Source organism: Leuciscus leuciscus (assembly GCF_965113295.1).
Source record: "Leuciscus leuciscus genome assembly, chromosome: 2".
NCBI classification, from domain to species: Eukaryota; Metazoa; Chordata; class Actinopteri; order Cypriniformes; family Leuciscidae; genus Leuciscus; species Leuciscus leuciscus.
This window is the reverse complement of record NC_138726.1, coordinates 56,477,080-56,498,905: the sequence shown is the minus strand read 5'-3', so window position 1 is coordinate 56,498,905 and position 21,826 is coordinate 56,477,080. Positions and strand designations below refer to the sequence as shown.

General features: G+C 38.5%; 4 protein-coding genes across 4 annotated transcripts in view; 1 reads left to right on the top strand and 3 right to left on the bottom strand.

Moving 5' to 3' along the window:
* The window catches only part of LOC309493191 (titin-like), a 442,694-nt gene that overhangs the window by 381,516 nt on the left and 39,352 nt on the right, over window positions 1-21,826 (top strand). The window lies entirely within an intron of this gene.
* LOC309493308 (histone H2B-like) lies at window positions 7,743-8,211 on the bottom strand. Its single transcript, XM_082162483.1, has one exon. The coding sequence runs from the start codon at window positions 8,163-8,165 to the stop codon at window positions 7,791-7,793; it is 375 nt and encodes a 124-aa protein (XP_082018609.1). The 5' UTR covers window positions 8,166-8,211; the 3' UTR covers window positions 7,743-7,790.
* On the bottom strand, window positions 9,524-10,148 carry LOC309493323 (histone H4). Its single transcript, XM_082162496.1, has one exon. It carries the CDS (start codon window positions 10,104-10,106, stop codon window positions 9,795-9,797), a length of 312 nt encoding a protein of 103 aa, XP_082018622.1. The 5' UTR covers window positions 10,107-10,148; the 3' UTR covers window positions 9,524-9,794.
* Window positions 10,627-11,999, bottom strand: LOC309493337 (histone H2A-like). The gene is made up of 2 exons (XM_082162512.1): window positions 11,811-11,999; window positions 10,627-11,140 (listed from the first exon to the last, which is right to left on the bottom strand). Exons 1-2 carry the CDS (start codon window positions 11,958-11,960, stop codon window positions 10,904-10,906), a joined length of 387 nt encoding a protein of 128 aa, XP_082018638.1. The 5' UTR covers window positions 11,961-11,999; the 3' UTR covers window positions 10,627-10,903.

Genomic DNA, 21,826 nt, shown 5'->3' with positions numbered 1-21,826 from the left:
TCTTACATAGGCTATATAAAATAAAATGACACAACCCTGTCTCTTTTTGTTAAATTTCTGTTTTATTGATCAATAATAGCCATTATAAAAGCAGCCAAAAAGGTATAAGAAGCTATACAAGTCAAGAAATAAAGTAAGTAAAACGATTCAGTCAAACATAAGTCAGCAGGCTACATCGTTAAAGATAAATAGCCTAAATAATTTAACGTTATATAAAGTTATGAAGCTAAAACTTTGCCCTCAGCCAAAACGATTTGCCAGGGAACAAATTATAGATTAATGATATCTAAGATCGTCCGTTAGATATAGCCTACACAAGACGAATTATATCTCATGTTTAACCACTAGACTAGAGACATAAACCAGCGGCAGACGGCAGTAGATCTAGCCGAGGTAAGGCTGTTTCAGGCGGGATACAGGAGCGCTGAGCACCCGGTGATCCCTTGGATCTCACATCTCCGAAAACGTCAGATCATTTTTTTAAATAGGCGCTATCTGTAGAAACAAACAACATATTTGTGATTGAAACAACTACATTATCGACTGAAAAACTCTTAAAACTACATTTCGTGACACAATAACAGTAGTATTTTTAACACAGTAGTACTTTCTCCTGCTATTGACGCAACTTGAGATTTTAAATATTAGCTATAGAATATACACAATTTACATATACAATATACAATTTAATTTAATCTTACCTTGCATATAGCAGCGGGATTTAGCATTCTACATAAAGCTACCACATAATAACACTAAAATAGCTCTCGTTAGCTACAAGTTATCGCGAGAACAGATTTAGATCAGGCATACTACTGGCACACTAATTGGGTCCTCAGCCCGGACCCATCACTTCAGAGTGACCGAATACTTCATCACACCGGCAACACGCCAGCAGTGCCACGATGAGGCCACATTTGGGCCAAGTCTGTTTGCTATGTGGGATGTTACGCGCCATAAAAAAAAAAAAAAAATTGTTACGCGACTTTTAACAGTAGCACAGGAAATAGGAACAATGTGAATCTGTATTTATTTATCCTAAGCATTTATAAGAAAATGGGAATCACTCACAATTAGGGTACACTTTTTAAATCTTATATCAACATAACACTACATAATTAACATTTTCTGTTGTTCTCCCTGCAGATCCTGCCAAACATCACCTGTCGAACCGATCCGAACATGATTTTCAAAACCCAAAGGCACTTTTAAGAGCCAACCTCTATCTCTTCATTATTTGCTATATCTTACATCCTCTCTGTTCTCACGATCTATATTTCTATCCATCTCTTCAATCTTTATCTATCTCACAGTCTTTATCTATTGCTCTTTCTTTCCTCCCTGTCTGTCTTTGTCTACTTGTCTGTCTTACCCATCTTTGTCAGTCTGTCTGTTTGTATCTGACTGTCTGTCTGTATCTGACTGTCTGTCTGTCAGTCTGTCTGTATCTGACTGTCTGTCTGTCTGTCTGTCTGTCTGTATCTGACTGTCTGTCTGTCTGTATCTGACTGTCTGTCTGTATCTGACTGTCTGTCTGTCAGTCTGTCTGTATCTGACTGTCTGTCTGTCAGTCTGTCTGTATCTGACTGTCTGTCTGTCTGTCTGTCTGTATCTGACTGTCTGTCTGTCTGTATCTGACTGTCTGTCTGTCAGTCTGTCTGTATCTGACTGTCTGTCTGTCTGTATCTGACTGTCTGTCTGTCAGTCTGTCTGTATCTGACTGTCTGTCTGTCAGTCTGTCTGTATCTGACTGTCTGTCTGTCTGTCTGTCTGTATCTGACTGTCTGTCTGTCAGTCTGTCTGTATCTGACTGTCTGTCTGTCAGTCTGTCTGTATCTGACTGTCTGTCTGTCAGTCTGTCTGTATCTGACTGTCTGTCTGTCAGTCTGTCTGTATCTGACTGTCAGTCTGTCTGTTTGTATCTGACTGTCTGTCTGTCTGTCTGTCTGTCTGTCAGTCTGTCTGTATCTGACTGTCAGTCTGTCTGTATCTGACTGTCTGTCTGTCTGTCTGTATCCGACTGTCTGTCTGTATCTGACTGTCTGTCTGTCTGACTGTCTGACTGTCTGTCTGTCTGTCTGTATCTGACTGTCTGTCTGTCTGTCTGTCTGTCTGTATCTGACTGTTTGTTATAATGCCAGGGGGGTCTACAAAAAAGATCTGCCCCTTTTGCCAGGGGATTTTATTTTGCGCTCAAAAGATCTGCTCACATTGTAAAAAGGTGCAGCCTCTGAAGCAGCGCCTCAAGAAGAAGCTTCAGAGGTTTGATGAGAAGCGAGAGGAATGGGTGGTTGGTCGTAAGAAAAACCACAACACTGCATCCATCAAGGATGAAGCCAATATCATGGTACGTACAATTTCATACATGACAGTAAACTGTCCAGATCATCTAGGAAGTACATTCAGTGGTACCATTTGTTATTAAGTGAGCATGCCAGCACAAGGTCAGAAAGGCATTATTTTTTCCCAATATAGATAAATTTGAATATTTTTTTTTCCAATTATACTTTGTCCTCCCTGTGTCATCAGAATCAATTTAAAAGTATAATTTAACTATCAACTTTGAAGGCACACGTAATTGTGATTTGTAGTTTTTATTTTAGTGGTGGTAATACAACCATAAAGTTATCACATCTTCACCGCAATACATCACATACCTAAATGATCTACCAGAGCAAAATTTGAACACACAGCAAATATAATTGAAACTCAGGAATTCTTGAGTTAATAACATATACAGGCATGCATTATGACAGAATTACAGGTGCAATTTAATAATCAAACTTTCTTATCGAGTGGATGAGAAATAACACATGAACTGCATTCATACTGTACTACTCAAAGCACTTTAAAATGTGAATGCGTCAACTAAATATGTGCAGCATTCACCCATTTGGTCACGTAATCACTAAGGTTCTGCCTTTATTTTTAATAAATCTTTAGATTGTCATTGTCCAGTTGCACAATGGTTACATATCTTATCAATGTAGGTGCAAAACCCGAGCTACTAATGTTATATAAAGGGTACCCTCATGGTGTCAGATTCATCTTTTTACTGTTTTTCTATATAGAGTTGTTTTTTGCTTCTAATGTATGAGCCTTTCCTGTTTGCACATAAAGCTAAACTCACCATTAGGTTAAAAATCCTGAATGGCAGTAACCTGGATGCTGTCATTAATAATGATATATATTTTTAAATTAATATTCTTAGTTATTTTTTATGTTGTTTTTCTATTACTTTAAACAGCAAACACACAATTTTGTCATTGCAGCTTGAGAAACTCCATGCCATTGGCTACAAACCAGTTCTGCTACTAGGAAAGGAGAACAAAAAATAAAGAAATTAAGTGCGAAATATTAACGCCTCGCTGCACACTCTCCACCTTTGCCCAGGACTACCTACAGAAGATAGGTTCATTTTATGAATACCTTTGTGAAGGTGAGATGCATGCACTGTATCTTAAAGGGATAGTTCACTTTGAAATACATTTTTGGTATGTTTTAGCTTACCTCAAGGGAATCCAAGATGTAGGTGTCCTTTTTTTTCCGCAGTAGTTTCAATTTTGATATTTTTAGGTCAAACCGTTCTTGTCTGTCAGTCATATAATGCAGGTCTATGGTCATTATCTCAAAGAGCATGCACAGAGTCCAAATTAAAACAATTCCCCATCATAAGTACACATTGATGGCCTAAGACACGAAACGAGCGGTTTGTGTGAGAAAACGAACAGTATTTATATCGTTTTTACCTCTTGTACACAGCCATGTCCAAGTGATCTGATCTGACGTGTACGCAGACTGGTGCATAGATATATACACACTAGATGTCGCCTTGTCTACGGCAGTTCATTGGAACTAATGTCTTTAAGGCGACATCTAGTGTATATATCTATGCACCAGTCTGCGTACACGTCAGATCAGATCACTTAGACATGGCTGTGTTCTCACACAAACCGCTCGTTTCGTATCTTAGGCCATCAATGTGTACTTACGATGGGGAATTGTTTAATTTGGATGACGGGGAATTGTTTTAATTTGGACTCTGTGCATGCTCTTTGAGACAGTGACCATAGACCTGCATTATATGACTGACAGACAAGAACGGTTTGACCTAAAAATATCAAAATTGAAACTACTGCGGAAAAAAAGACACCTACATCTTGGATGCCCTTGAGGTAAGCTAAAACATACCAAAAATGTATTTCAAAGTGAACTATCCCTTTAAAGTCACAGTTCACAACTTGTGTTGAGTACGCAAAATATTTTATTAATGTTTAAATCTTAAAGGGATACTCCACCGAAAAATGAAAATGCTGTCATCATATACTCACCCTCATGTTGTTTCAAACCTGTATGAATTTCTTTCTTCTTCTGAACAGAAAGGAAGATATCTAGAAGAATGTGAGTAACCAGACAGTTGACTTCCATAGTATATTTTTTTCCTACTATGGAAGTCAATGGTATCTAAAACTGTCTGGTTACTCACATTCTTCTAGATATCTTCCTTTCTGTTCAGCAGAAGAAAGAAATTCATACAGGTTTGAAACAACATGAGGGTGAGTATATGATGACAGCATTTTCATTTTTCGGTGGAGTATCCCTTTAAAGGAATGGCTCACCCCTAAAACTTAAATTCAGTCATTCTTTTTTTCTGCTGCTGAATGCTTGTATGATCATAGTCTACTCTATGTGACGTCTCTACCAACACATTTAATGTAGACGCAAATGGGTAGAAAAACATAAAAATTCACACCTGGCAATTGATTATGGGAATTGAAGTAAACTGTTTCAAAACAGTAGTTTCCTGCAACTGCAGATGTAGACATGTAGATTCTAAGTGTATTGAGCCCTGTTTGTATTAATAGCATGCAGCACACTGGTCTACAATGGGATTTGGCACCCAGAGTTAAGTGCATTCAAGCATATACTGTCAACTTTAGAATTATGTTTGGCATGTTTTTGTAGGAGACATATTTCATTTCTGTTTTCAGCCCACATACAACCATATCTTTAATGTTTAGGCACTCTGACCACAGCAATTTTTGTAGTGACATACTAATTGAACACATTACATTTGCAAAGACCCGTTTTGGTCACTGGGTCAGTGAATCAAATGATAATGAATCTATATATACTCATTGAAACAATATCGAGGACAGTGCTAAAATGTAGATCATTAACGGAAATAACACAAAGAAAAAGAAAACCATCAAATTTTTGCTGGATACACCACAAACTTACACTGCTACGAACTTTGAGGCATAAAGCCCAAAGTTTTTTAGCGCACGCAGTCTAGTCTTAACTGAATAGTTTGACCCAGACTGTAAACGAACATTATACTTGTCATTTTTTCAATAGATATTATGAGCGCTCTGGGTTTTATTTTCCTGACTTAAAGATATATTGTATTGGTTATCGTCATAGAAAATCAATCAAATATATTACAGATATCTAATACATCCAGTAGACTCTCAATAGTTCTCCTGCAATCAAAAGTGCCTTCAAATCTGGTTGGGGAAAATTTGGTATATATTATTCAAACACATTTACCTAACAGTTAAAACAGGTACAGATCAAGCTTATGGTTAAACTCTATCTTTTAAATAAGCAAAACACGACACTTGTTTAACTTGCACAGGATGGACCCAGGATTCCAGTGGCAATGAGGATCAGCTGATTACTCTGCAGCTCACACCCTGCGAGGCGAGCCCCACGGGGGGGCAAGTGGAGCAGGCGGAATCCACGGGGGGGCAAGTGGAGCAGGCGGAATCCACGGAGGGGCAAGTGGAGCAGCCGTAATCCACGGAGGGGATGGTGGAATCCACGGAGGGGCAAGTGGAGCAGGCGGAATCCACAGAGGGGCAAGTGGAGCAGGCGGAATCCACGGAGGGGCAAGTGGAGCAGCCGGAATCCACGGAGGGGCAAGTGGAGCAGCCGGAATCCACGGAGGGGCAAGTGGAGCAGGCGGAATCCACGGAGGGGCAAGTGGAGCAGGCGGAATCCACGGAGGGGCAAGTGGAGCAGGCAGAATCCACGGAGGGGCAAGTGGAGCAGGCAGAATCCACGGAGGGGCAAGTGGAGCAGCCGGAATCCACGGAGGGGCAAGTGGAGCAGCCGGAATCCACGGAGGGGCAAGTGGAGCAGCCGGAATCCACGGAGGGGCAAGTGGAGCAGGCGAGCCCCACGGGGGGGCAAGTGGAGCAGGCGGAATTCACGGAGGGGCAAGTGGAGCAGGCGGAATCCACGGAGGGGCAAGTGGAGCAGGCGGAATCCACGGAGGGGCAAGTGGAGCAGGCGAGCCCCACGGGGGGGCAAGTGGAGCAGCCGGAATCCACGGAGGGGCAAGTGGAGCAGGCGAGCCCCACGGGGGGGCAAGTGGAGCAGCCGGAATCCACGGAGGGGCAAGTGGAGCAGGCGAGCCCCACGGGGGGGCAAGTGGGGGGGCAAGTGGGGGTAATATTATCACAAACAGGATGGACATAAACGATAAAGGGTCATTCTACAGAAACGTCCACTTTTGGTAGGGCAAGATGTCTTAAAATTGATTATTTTTCTAACATTTAAACTTACACCACATTATTAGACTACCCTTTGACTTTATGAATATGCATAAATGACAGCTTAATGATTTATTATATTTTTTGTACATTTATTTAAAGACCGCATGTACCATTTTTTTGTCACTGGTGTTACCTTACTTCTTTGGCAATATTATTTGGTTTTTATAAAATATTATTTCAAATTTTTTTCAGCACATGTAGACAGAGTTAGCGAAAAATAATAATAATGCAACAAATAAGGAGATGTTTTATTTATTTTAATCAGGTTTGTTAAAAGTGTGCTTGAATGAGGTTAGTTCATCTGCGCTACCATCTATTTGCTATAACAATGAAAATATTTGAAAACCAGTTAAAATCAAGTAATGATGCAATCCTTTAAATCTTAACTTTTGAGTGTAGCAGAATTAAATGGATGTAACATTATTACTATGTCACATGTGACATTGCATTTAATGTGACAGGAAAAAAAGACAGTAACACCAGTGACACAATAAAGTTTATCTATAAATGGAAGTCACTGGTGTTACCCATAAGAAAGGTGACACCAGTGACAATTTTCATGAAAAATTAATTCCTCTTCATGACATACACACTATATATGAAATGGATTTGACATTAAAGATTTATAAATAAATAAAAACAGACAGAGAGCTTGAACATATTGTTTGACCCTCATATGTGTGTTAAAATTCACCCACTATTCTATTCATTTAAATTACATTTGTAGGTTGACAAGTCAACATTTGAGAAGTAGTGAAAAATCAATAGCGCAGCGCACAGACCTCTGATATATTATAGAAAAAACACCTGAAACTGATTCAATCTGTATTTTATGAGGGAAGAAGCTGGATTGTCCAAAAAACAACAAAAAACATTCAAATATAAATGTTAATAAAAATATTTTTGCATTCACAACATTTGCTGAACACAAGAGCCAATGTCATTAGAACTGTTTTTCATTTTAGTCTATAAAAAAAGCAACAGATTTAAAAGATTTTTTTTTTATATAAAAGTAAACCCTTGAAATAAGTCGATTTTATGTTATGACATGAATTTGAGTCTGGGAGCTTAAGCCTTGTCTGTGAAACCAGCCATAAAAGTCTTACATCTTATTGCTCTACAACATCTTCCGCGATATAGATAATTAAATCTGCAATTCAACTGCTCTTTAAAGACAATATGTGTGGCTCTTAAAAGAGCCTTTGTGTGTTGTGTTGAGCTGAGCTCGCTCTACTTTGAGCTGGTGTATTTGGTCACAGCCTTTGTGCCCTCAGACACGGCGTGTTTGGCCAGCTCTCCGGGCAGCAGCAGACGCACGGCGGTCTGGATCTCTCTCGATGTGATGGTGGAGCGCTTGTTGTAGTGAGCGAGACGAGACGCTTCACCGGCGATGCGCTCGAAGATGTCGTTGACGAAAGAGTTCATGATTCCCATCGCCTTGGAGGAGATCCCGGTGTCGGGATGAACCTGCTTCAGGACTTTGTACACGTAGATCGCATAGCTCTCCTTCCTGGACTTTCTGCGCTTCTTTCCGCCCTTGCCGGCGGTTTTAGTGACGGCCTTCTTCGAGCCCTTCTTGGGTGCAGACTTTGCTGGTTCAGGCATGATGCTTCAATCAGAGAAATACAATAAAGCTGTAATACTACAGGCGGCATTTTATGCACTGCTCTATGCTAATTTCCAAAGGGAAGTACGTTCTTCTCTGATTGCTCGTTTTCCTGGGCCAACCCATAGAATGATTTCATTGGCTACATTAAAAGTTCCTTGACTTGTAAGTTGTGGGACACCCAATCACAGGCTTTAAATGTTAATCCCGCCCATCGCCTCATGTCTTACTACCATCCCCCATTCTATCATGTTTCTTTGTTTCATTTTCCCGCATTTTTGAGACAGGGGTAGCTGCAGCTTTGAGTAATGGGCGTGGCAAGAGGTAGGGGCGTGGCAAGAGGTTTCTGATTGGTCAAAGGAGTTTCCTCCTGGACAGAGTCAGAGCCATAGAGAGAAAGTGGCGACACAGCAATGGCGGCTCGTGGAGCCTCTCAGTAGTTCCCGAAAGTAGCAGCAGCTCGGTAGAACAGACCGTTTGTGATGCACTTTTAAAAGGTAAGACGTTTAAAGAATAAGATTGACATTATTAGACATTTATAAAATTCCATTGTGCTAAATCAATGCTATATATATGTATATGTATATGTATGTATGTATGTATGTATGTATGTGTGTGTGATTGACAAATAAACCTTCCAAAATTGTGTTTTTTTTTAAATCTCAAAATCTTTTCAAAACTGATGTTTTATTAATTTTTATTAATTTTATTTGTTTTATTTATTCAATTTTTTTTAAATTTAAACAATTTTCACTTGTAAACATTTCTAAGTGTTTAAATTCAACTGACATGGAAAGTGTACCAACCTACCCATACTTGAAAGCAGTTTTTTCCAGTATTAGAGAGATCTACAACCCTTTTCACTCATCATTAAGGCTCCTCTGAACGATGCATTATCATGTATACTGTAATTACCATAATAAAATAACCATGTTTGCAGTTGTGCCACCCTGACATGCTAATTTCTGGACAAAAGTTTTTCAATTATCTCAACTTTAAAACTACTGAAATGTATTAACTTTGTTTATATGAAAGGTTCAAATGATGCCATAGAATTAAATTTTTTATTCTTAAGTCACCATTTGAGTTTTTTAGACTGTTCATTTGTGCGGACAGTTGCTACTATAGTATGAATCAGTGAAGGAATGAGTTTTGACTTGAAACACAAATTTGATGACAAATTCAATTGACGTTTCAAAAAATGTATTGTAAAAATGACAACTGAATAAATGTTTTTTGGATAAAATGGTGTTTGTTTTGCTTAATTGATTGTCACTTACAAGAAGTTTATTAAACCGTTTTTACTTCATTTGATAATTATATGGTGAGTGTTTGATCAAACACGTATATGTATGCCTCAATATTGATCATTTCAGTTTAATCAACTTGAAAACAATTCATATTTCATAAAAACAAATAATTGTGGCATATTAATTTGCCACATAATGACCAGTGGGAAATGTTACAATAACGATTTTATCACTGAATGTAAAAATTAAATTAAAAAAAATAACTCAATCTCGTTAATCTTCACTTAATAGTTTTTTACCACTTGGAAACTTGTTCTTTGTGTGTAAATGTGGGTGGCTCTTAAAAGAACCGTTGGGTTTTTCTTCTTCGTGGATCTCTTAACCCCCGAACCCGTACAGAGTGCGTCCCTGTCGCTTCAGCGCGTACACAACATCCATGGCGGTGACGGTCTTTCTCTTGGCGTGTTCAGTGTAAGTCACAGCATCACGAATGACGTTCTCCAGAAACACCTTCAACACACCGCGAGTCTCTTCATAGATCAGGCCAGAAATACGCTTGACGCCGCCACGTCGAGCAAGACGACGAATAGCGGGTTTAGTGATTCCCTGGATATTATCGCGAAGAACCTTTCGGTGACGCTTAGCGCCTCCTTTCCCGAGTCCTTTCCCGCCTTTTCCTCTTCCAGACATGACGACAGATATTTTTCGATCCTCAACAGCAGATGATAGACAAACCACTGGGGAAGAGGAGTTTATAGTCAGCTAGCGGACCTAGTTGAAACCACATTCAGGGGCGGTTCTATTAAACGTCACCAGTTACGCATTTCCAAGTCGAGGTCTTTCTTTTGATGCTTGATACGAGTGGAAATTAATAGGATTTAAGGAATATTGATAACTGCATAATATATGAAATAAAAATAAATATGCATTAACTGTAATAATAATAACCACATAAACATAATAATATAATAACTAAGTGTCGTAGCATAACACACACACAAAAACACTTAACCATCGTTCATTTCCTTTTATACTACTGAGTTTGCCAAAGGCTGTGCGCCTCATGATTTTCCCCTCAGTCTTCTATTATTTTTCAATTTGGAATTTTCGAAGCAAGAAAACAGATTAAACCACTCTTATATTTGTGCACCAGAACCCGTAATTGTTCCATAATGTTGTACAATACGATATAATATTTTTAACATCAAAATATTTTTTAACGATGCCAAAGCAGTTTATTCATAGTACAAGAAATAACCGTGCATTGCTATTTGTACATCAATCTAATGCAGCGTGTTACTTCGATAGGAAAAGCTCAGAAAACTATGTATTATTTTAATTTAACACCATAGAGTACAAAAAACTAATTTTATTTTTATGCTGGATATTTAACTTCAATAATGACAGGATTAATGTAATCACTCTTTCTTGGAGAAATTGGGTGGCTCTTAAAAGAGCCTTTGGTTTGAAGAGAAGCTTCCGTCAGTCTACTTGGCCTTCGCGGGCTTCTCGGTCTTCTTGGGCAGCAGCACGGCCTGAATGTTGGGCAACACACCACCCTGAGCGATGGTCACGCCACCCAGAAGCTTGTTCAGCTCCTCGTCATTGCGCACCGCCAGCTGCAGGTGTCGAGGGATGATGCGGGTCTTCTTGTTGTCCCGAGCGGCGTTTCCAGCCAACTCCAGGATCTCAGCGGTCAGATACTCGAGCACAGCGGCCAAATACTAAGGATGGCTGAAGCGAAACAGTCGTTCCGAAGCTTTGCAAGATCCCGAAGCGCAGATGTGTCGAAACACTGATCCGAAGCGTGATTCGAAACACCCATGTCACGTGACTATGACCAAACGAAGCCTCGAAGTGTTTCACTAGTGTTTCATCAGGTGTGGTCCGCCGAATCAGCGTTTGATTGGAACGGTCGGGAACAGACCACACAATCGCACATCTGTATAAAAGTGAAATAAACGCATTTTGACCTCGTGGGTTTTTGTGAGAGGATTTTTTCAAAGGCTGGAGAAATTATCTGTAAAAAAAGAAGTAGGCTAAGTCCTTCCACAGCAGATAAATTAATATTTTTGAATAAAAATCTCTAAAAAAGTGAGACATTGTGGCTTGATTTCTTTTATTAATATTCATTTTTCATGACCAAAATAACATGCACAGTGAGGAGCCTATAGGTTACAAGCTTCACATATTAGAACATTATAATAATAAAAAAACAACACATTTTTTTAATGGCTTGTCAAGGTTGTTTCAGATCAACACCTGCAAGTGACCACTAGGTGTCACCGTTGAGACGGGTGTCGGATTGATTCGAAGCCTCGAAACAATATGGCACATTTGGTTCAACTGTTTCATTGGTTCACGAGGCCTCGATTTTGCCATCACTACCAAATACACCGGAGCTCCGGCACCGACGCGCTGGGCATAGTTGCCTTTGCGGAGAAGCCTGTGAACACGGCCGACGGGGAACTGCAGTCCCGCCCTGGAAGAGCGACTCTTGGCCTTAGCACGAGCCTTTCCCCCGGTTTTACCTCTTCCACTCATTGCGATTTAAGTTTGTTTACGATTAGGGAGGGAAACAAATACAGTGCGGTTGCCAGTTGTGAGGTGACTTATAAAGGAAAGCGTGACAGTCTCCTATTGGCTGAAATCTGAAAACATTCCCAGCCAATCAGTGATCTTCTCTCTGAACACCAAACCCTCCTTTCTGCTGCTTACACTCAGACACGTCACGCTGTAGTATCATTTAATGCCGCTAGTCTTCCTTTTAAAGGGTGACTTTATTTTGATAATGTTGATGATGATGATGATGATAATTATGATGATAATGATAAAAATGTGTGATTACAAGTTAAACACTTCGGTCATTAAGCATAATAGCTTCAGTTTAATTGTATAAATATGTAAACATGTGTATACATAATATGGATTTATGTATAATATACATTTATGTATTTATGCATAAATACTTAAGACTTGATCAAAAACATTTGCACCTGTTCATTTGCTTTCACTTGTAATATAAAGGAAAGCCAATGTCACTTTTGACCAATGAAATAACACTCTTTACTATTAACTAGTGGGTGGCTCTTAAAATAGCTTTTTTATATATAAAACAAGTAAAAAGACTGAGTTTATTTCTTTGTAGCTGTTGTGTATTAGTTGCAGGGATGGGCATTATTTCAGATACATGTATTTAAAATACGTATTTGTATTTTAAAGCCTTTGGAAAAAATCAAATGCAATTTGTATTTAAATACATTTAAGATGAGTATTTTTGTATTTTCAAAATACATACAGTAAAATACTTTTTGCCAGTCAACCTCTTTATCAGTGTACTGATTTTGTGCATCAACTAGTTCAGACATTCACTAGCTCAGCATTGGATCAGCGATTTTTATTTTATTTTATTTTTTTATCTTTTTTTTTTTATAAGGTGAGTATGTCATGATCAATTCTACTTGTTGATTAAAGTTAAAATAGTGTATTATTCACTTCAGTTAACATGAAAGAATAAAAGAAAGAATAGTTGATTTTTATCAACTAGCTTGTCAAATGTGTTTAAAGCCACACTAAGTAGAAATTGTGTTTTTGTCAAACAGCGACCCCTAGAGTCGCTGTGGAATACTTGCACTGTCGTAAATTATATTATAACATTTTTACATGATTGCAGCTAAATCACAAGTAAATAGTCTATAGTCTAGGCCTACTGTATAATTTAATTTGTGTTGTTTTTATTGGAATGTAAACATTACAAAATGCCAGATAACATCAATTAAGTTAAATGTACGTCGCATTATTTCATAACATTGGCCGTTATGATGTCATTACACATGATTATTGCAATTTATCATAATAGTTTGCAAATTGTGCTCGTTTACACTATTTACAACCTCTACGTTAGGCTTATTTATGATAATTATGTGAGATATTGAAAGCTGTTCTCATGATAATCGCAGGAATCAACGTCAACAGCGTCGTCGGATATCCCTCAGGACTACGTGATAAATACACCTCACAACACCTGAGTTCAGCTGGCAAACTAATTCGTGAGGAATAGCTATCTAAATTATCAAAACGATTCCATTTACACCTGGTCACATAAATGTATTTTTGCGAAACGGATTTAAATTCGATCTTCAATTCTCGCGCTATATGCAGATTTAATGGAGTGCACGTCACCGAAAGCAACAGATATGAGCTGCATTTTATAGATCATCAGCTAAAATTTCGAAATCAAAGACCGCAATAAGAGAGAGCAGTAACAGCCCTGGTAAGATCATTTCGTTTCTTTACTTTTAATGATGAAGATTGTGTGTTAAGCGTCTGCGACTTACTTTCACTTTGATTTGCGATAGTTTGCACGTTTGCTTGATGCAGTTGCTCATCTGTGGTGATGCGTGTTCCAGCGCATCGTCATATCTGGATATAACATAATAGCCTATACAACGCTCTCACACGTTTTTTTTGTTTTTTAGCATTTTTGGGAGGAGTACAATTTACATTTGTGGTTTCAACAACCATTATGCATTTACACTTGTCCAGTTTCGTCTGGAATGCGTCTCAGATCTCCTCCTGAAGTGGTTTGAGGGATCGGATTCAAATGCGTTTCGGAGGGCATTTAAACCTGGACTTTTCACGATCGGATAGCTATCCGATCTGAGAAAATGCATTAAGTGGCCAGGTGTAAACAACCCCCATGACAAAAACATACGCACGAAAGCCGAAAACAAACGCTGGCTGGCCTCTCACGTCCAAATTTGACGAAGTGGTGGGGGAAGTGACGTATGCCGTAAAGCAGTCGAATTTTGTAGTTCTTTTTGTGCTCTTGTTACTACCCGAACACCGAAGTTACATATAGTGCCAGTAAAAGCGATACAGACCCTGTCAGGCTATGGCAGACGTGTCATTCAACCTATTGTAAGTCGATGTACCATCACAAGCATCTTGGAAATATATTATGAAGGTTGAAAAGTTACATAGTGTCGCTTTAAAGCATTACTGCATGTTAGGGCTGGGTGATATGACACTACATATCATAGCGATGATATAAAGTTTGAATTGATGGAACTTTTTCTAAATCGTTTACATAGATATGCCTATTTGTGGGGTAAGCAAATATCCGTGCAGCTTTTACTGGGCAGGAATTATTGGAAAGTTGGAGTAGAAAAAGAAGCAATGATGAATGATACTCCACAAAAGTCTTCAGCTTTTAGTTTTATTGTACATAAAAAATAATAATCAAAAAGGGGTAAATAGTGTCAAATGAATCTAAATTAATTCTAATTAAAAATTTTAGATTCACTTTCTAATTGTAATAAACTTATAGAAGCAAATAAACTTTACATAAGATAAATATAAAAATACTTAAAAAGCATTGGACTAAATTGGACTTGCAAAATAAAATAAAATAAAATAAATAACCTCAACAGAGTTTGAAATTCAGTTTATGCTGTGGAATCAAAACTGTTATTGAGAATTGTGAAACCATGATATTGTTACTGTATAGCCTGGGTTTCCCCATGCTGCCTTGTGAGCAGCAATTTTATTCACGCTGTTAGGCAGCCTGGACACCATGGACCAGATTTTCGCCTCAGCGAGGGGACCAATCACAGAACGGGGAGGGAGCAGCAAGACGATGGCGATGTCTATGCGACACACCGAAGCAGTTTGTTTATATCTATGGATCCAACATGGCAGCAGACGCGAAGTTACCTTTCGATGCAGCCTTAGATAGTGTTCTAAGTAGTTTAGAATGCAGGTTTATTTCGTCTTCTTCCTCGTCGAATTTCTGTCGTTCTACATACGTCATCTGGTATAATAGGGGTTATGCGGAACGCCCAACGTTCGAACCGGAAAACGGGTATAAGCATTTCCGGTTTGCACTACCGTACGCATCTGCAGCAGTAGGTGATCTCTGAGGTAACTTATTTTTCGCTTTTTTAGAAAACAAATCTTATTTCTTTTTTAATTAAAATGTCACGAATGCTTAAGTATCAGAAAAAAAAAGAAAAAAAAATGCAGTCTTCATTTGATTGTTTTAATCGTCTGCAAGCAAATATAAAAGGTTAAACTACTATGATAGCATACAAGTCTAAACTAACTTACTGATAGTTAGCTAACTCTACATCGGGTGCCATTAGCAAAAGCTACATACTAACTTACATACCTTCATAATCATGAATAAATGAGGAGGCGTAAAACTTAAATCCTTTATCTAACGGAGTACTCGTGGCTCTGGAAGTCCGTTTAGCAATACGATGTACATCTGAAATGGATAGAATGGGTAGCTCCAGTAAACACCGGCTATAAAAGGTCGCCATTCCTACGCTGTTTTTACCTCAGTAGCTGACGACCGGAAGTAGTTATATCTGTTTTGTAGAACCCGGAAGTATGTTGCGCATAACCCCTATTGAACCGATTGGCTATGCGCACAGTACAGTACGTACAGGCGCATTTGATAGACAATCGTAGCGCCCAATAAACGGCTCTGGGCATTCGTAAACCACGCCTCAAATACGAGAAAATGAACATGTGGTTCCCAGACCACGGCTAGCCAGGCTATTGTTACTGTGAAGTAAAATTGAGATTTTGGTCATATCGCCCATCCATATCCTTTGCTAGATAGTAGAAAAGGTTCCCACAGTTTTATATACAGTATGGATTAATAGACTACACAAGTAATAGACTACATTGTAACCATAAATAAGTATATAAATGGCTGCTATTTTGCATAAGTTTATTTGTAATTGCCAGAAAGATAGAAAGAAAGACAGAAAGAAAGAAAGAAAGAAAGAAAGAAAGAAAGAAAGAAAGAAAGAAAGAAAGAAAGAAAGAAAGAAAGGGCAGAGATGAGGTTAGGAATGTAAAGTCAGTAGGCCTATGTAGTTTCTTCATTCACTGTGACCTATGCCTGCACTGGATGGCCAATTTCACATGTATTTTGTGTATTTTCAAAATACAAAATACTGTATTTGTATTCAAATATTATTTTTTTCACACGGTATTTTGTATTTGTATTTTAAATACATTTCCATGTATTTATGCCCATCTCTGATTAGTTTTCTAGTTTCTTGTTGTACTGTTTCTTTTCACATTGTTCATTCGTGTTTATTTACTATTAAGTTGAGATGATCTGGGGCCTATACCATGAAGCCGGTTTAGGTGGCTAGCCAGCTATGTTTCAGTTTAGTTTCCGCCAACCCTGGGTTTTAGGTACTATGAAAGTAGCTTGGCTTTAATCGGTGTTCGTCGCCATGGTATCTTACGCTGCACGGCTGACCTGCTCCGGGGCAGGTTATGTTCTGGATTCAAGATCTCAGACTGAAGTTTGACCAATCAGCTGAGAGCAAAGAAACATGTAGGTGACGTAACTTATTCCCAGTGTCTGGAGCACTTCGTAAAGAAAGAGTTTTTAGCATGACAAAATCCCCTTGCCTTTCCTGATAGTATTTGTATGAAAGATACACGAATTTTCCGTGAGTCTTTGTTGTGTCAGCGCTTTGAGGAAAGCAAGTTAAATTTGATACAGTACAAAACACTGTTAATTTGAACTGAGATAGAAAAACCTACACAATAACCCCCTATCATGACCCTCAGACCGGGCCACAGCACAGCTTCAATGTGGCCCTCAGTAAAACCAGAGTGAAGATAGAGATGACCTCTCCCAGAGCGGACCACCCAGCTGGTGCAGATGTAGATGCAATCACCATACAATATTACACTTAAAAAAGCACATTGAAACTGCAGATAGGTCTCAAACTGTTTTATTGGTTTTGTGGGATGGGAGGGAGAAAGAGAGCAAGACAAAGTTGCATTAATAAATATTCATACTAAAGTGTTACTTGGTTAAATAAGTTCACATACTGAGATCAGTTTAATCCAGCTGTTTGATCTCCATTTTTTTTTTTTTTTTTGCCTCCTCAGCTCAGTCCAGCTCCTTTAGTGAACAGTCTAGTTCAAGACTCCTTTAGTGTGCAGTCTAATTCAAGACTCCTTTTGTAACATAATCCCACCACAAACATGATCATTACAAGTTTTCTGGAGGCTCATTAAATCACAAAAAGTTCCTTGACTTCCTACAAACACAGGACTGACTGTAATTTATGTCAAGGGTTTTAAATCCTTACCTTGTTCACATTTCTTCTGAAGCACATTGAGGTAGAGGCCTCAGTTTCTGGGGCAGTTTGTGAAAAATCCCACAATAAAAGAGAAGTGTAAGGGCCAGTCCCTTTTTTATGCCACACATTCAAATGTTTGCCATAATAAAAAGCCCAGTGCATTCACCTCAGCAACTGTCTCAGAACACAGACAGAGTGTCTTCATCATTTCCTCCACCCTAATAAATAAAAATAGGCCAATGTAAAGCATAACTGTTGTAAAGCAGGTTATGTTTGGTGTTCTGTCTGCTGCATACTGACCTCTGTGTGGGAGACTGTGTGTATGTGTGCTTGCTTCAACAGGGACACTGTAGTTCCCTCTACTGCAGAACATACAGTCAGCCATATTTAAAACTTAAAAAAGTAGTAATGTATTGCACACATACCCAGTGTTACTTGCTTAGAGGAGCCAGCACCAGGGTCAGATTGTACAGCACCTGTAATCACATCCATAATCGGCCGTCCCTTATTGCCTACTCAGAGCCAACTCCTCCGCCACAGTGTATTCTGGTTTACTGAATTTAATTCTTTATTTCTGTTTGCTGCAAACAAGTGTTTGTGATAAAATGTTCACAATAGTAATAAAAGGTTGTGGTAAATACTCACCACTTTGAATTATATTTTTTATATTTTGCCTTTATCTGCTGCCAAGAACATTTGGAGTTGGGGTTGCATCTAAAAATCAATTAATCTTTCTTAGTACATGCACATTTTTATATATTATAAAAATAGGCTATAGGCTATATTACACATAAAGGCTACACATACATATATACATAATTTTACATAAATATAGAACGTATAATTGTTTAACTTACACATTAACAATCAGCAATCTTTCTCCAACAGTCTTCTCTTGCTTTGGCAGCAGAGACCGTATTGTTTCGAGCTTGAAATACATATTTAAATTCATCGTAATTATTAATGATTATCTCTTGCTCCTCCGCGGACAAATATATCGCTCTCGCTCTACCCGCGATTGGTTGTTCAGTGTCGACGTCACTCTTTTATGTGCACGCGCGCGTGGAGTAAGATACCTTGAGGATCAAAGCCTGAGTTGACAGAGAAAGTTGATGAGCTGCATCATGGTACCAATAAAGCCTGATTGCATCAGTTTGGTTTTGTCAACTCAAAACTAATCCTGTAACCCCGAGTTTGTTCAGCTACCTTCATGGTACAGGCCCCGGTTCACGTGCCGCTAGGGATCTGTCACAATTTACAAACGCCAAAACGGTGTTTATTGTTTGAATTTCATAATAAAATTTACAGAATCTGAGAGCTGAGCTTTTTTTACATATCATAAGTAACCTTCTCTGTCTAGTCTGTCGGTCCTCTTTGCCTCGCGATTTTTCTGTGCGTGAGAAAATGGATGTGTGGCGTGAGAGTGTAGTGTGGTTAAAATCAATATGATTTATACTGGAGAAAAATAAAGTGTAATTGAGGAAATGTCCACTAGGGGGAAACCAAAGGCTGCAGGCAGTAGCTGACACGCTCTATGTTTTGCGTCACAGTCAATACAGCTGGCGCACAGACAACAAGGAGTTCGTGTCATCTCATTTTATTTAGGTCTATTTTCCCCTGTTCCAGGTATAGACTATTTATAAATTCATTTCTGTTGTGAGTTAAAACTATAAGGTGGTCGTAAAGCTCATTATTTCTCCTAAATGTGAGATTTGATGGTTTAATTATCGTGTGTTTGACATGCTAACCACGAGGAAACTGGGGGCTAAATTGAATGTATTGTATGTCCTTATATACCATTTATTATCTGAAATGGTTAGGAGTAAATGTTATGTGGAATATAGTCTATGTTATTTTTCTGTATTTCATGGTTAATCTGTCTGTTGATGGGTGACTGCTGAAATAGGGTTTCATTTTATTTTATTATTAGTGAAGTTGTAGAGAAGTTGATACAGGACTGAGTGTTAAGAATGCAGCTTTGGTGCTAATACATATTCAGTTATAAAAACTGTTAAGTTGTAAAAAGTGTATTTGATTCACAGTTATGATGACTGTTGTGATACATTGTTTTACATTGTTGATTTGTCCGTGTAACTGGTCTTTATTGTCCCTCTGCGTTGTGTTGTGAATAAAACTCGTGCTTCAATAATCAGGTCCAATCAATTTTATTCTCCTGAAAAACATCGTGTAACCAGGGTGAGTGAGTCAAAATAATTCAGCCTGCGTCACACCACTCTGGCGCGCTGGCTTTACACATGTGAACTGGTCTGGTAGTTACGACACAGTTTAACAAATTCACAAAATAAACCATGTTTCAAATGAATTCATTCTCTCATATCAAAAATATCAGTATTTTCGTAGTTGCGTTGGTCTATTTTAACGACATCTCGAGCCCTTCCCATTAATCGGTTCAGAACTTCTTCAGCCTGACATTCTTGACTATACTCACGTTTACGCAAGTACACCGACATCAATTCCACCCATTCATAAATCGTACATTTATCAGAACCATCCCCACGATAGTAAACTGGCTCTTTAACATCAGACTGTAATACCAGCTTCAAATTTTGCATGTCAGAGGGTGTACTGCTGCCAGCGTGTCCTGATCTAGATCCCTCCCCACACCCAGTTACTCTGGATTCCAGACAGGATACAATATTCTCACTGATGGATTGACCTATTTGTTTTACCACATTGGCCAACATATCCATCGGAATACTACCCTCTACAGATGAAGTCCTCAACTCATTCACATCTGTCCCAGTAACCTCAGGCTGATCAATTTGACGTGTTTCCCCACAATTTTCATAGGCTACCCGTGGTGTGGAAGTCAGTGGGTAGCCGGAAATCCCTCTACCTACAGAAAATGTTACATCTGTCTGATACACACCTCTCCCTCTTCCCAGACCTGGTGTGTTAAATTTCTTCATTTTCTGTTACTATATTGAACCCCCGCAAAAAAAAGAAAAAGAAAAACACTAAAATAAGAGTAACATCCAAAACAGAAAATAGTTCAGATAATATGCATAACATTTTTTTTTCAGTTTCAAAATATTTTTTATTTGATTTTTTATGAGTTTCAATCGTTTTTTTGTTTTTTTTTTCTGTTTCCAAATCTTTCCTTTTTTTTCTTTTTTTTAATCTTTTTTTCTTTATATATAATCAGAGTTTCAATCCATTAATTTTACTCAGTTCTGTGTTCATATATTCGTAAGCAACCACCTCGTCTTCACTTCCGAGCTCCGCCTCGCGCTGACGCTCTGAAAGTCTGCTCCGCAACGATGACCTGAGTTTCGCCTCTCGCGGTATTCCTCCGCCGTCCGCTGTGCACCAATGCCTGGATGTCCGCCTGGCGTCACAAGGTCGACGCGGATGCTCAGAAGACCGATCACGGCACCAATGTAACTGGTCTTTGGGACATTCTACCAGAAACGTACATTTTCTGTCCTTGAATTGTTACAGTGAATAAAAAAGTATTTCATCCAAAAAATCCTAAAACTGGCTCATAGTTGATTTCTGTGAGTTGTTCTGTAAAGGAATATGTCATTCATTAGGTTCTCAGATATTTTTTTCTTTATTAAAAACACTTTTGAAAATTACAAATCCTGTCCATGTCCTTGTCCTCAGCCAAATTGGAGCTACAGCTTTCATAGTTTTGTTATTCTAAAAACTGATATTTAGGAAAAAAAACTCCATCAATAACAAGTTTAAGCTGTTATCATTCACATCAACTGATCAAAAACATAAAATTATATATAAATTCTACAAATAAATTATATTTTACAACTGTCCCCATGTTTTGGTCAGTCCTGTCACGTTTACATAAAACTCGACATAAAATGTGTGAAATATGCCTTTAAGGGAATCACTCAGAGGAAGTGACATCATTTGTCCCAGGTGAAGCTGACATTGATCAAGGCTGAATTCTGTCATTGAATTGTATGATTTTAAGCTTGTTTTTGTATGGGTTCTTTTAGGAAGACGAGCTAAAGGGTCAGGCCCCGTCATGGTAAAACATTCCAGAAAATAATGAAAATGTTTTAAATCCAAAACATTCCAGAAAATAATGAAAATGTTTTAAATCCAAAACATGTCTAAAAAGGTTACTGAAATTCCTTGCTTGCATGTTAACAGTTTTTATGCTAGCATGCTAGCAGGCTGAGTAATGGCAGTTTAAAATGGCCGACCGTCAGGCCCTGTCACATCAGGCCCTGTCACATTACTGTGTGACACGGCCTTACAAATTAATGTTATTGTTCTTTTTCATTACATTTATTGCATATATTATGT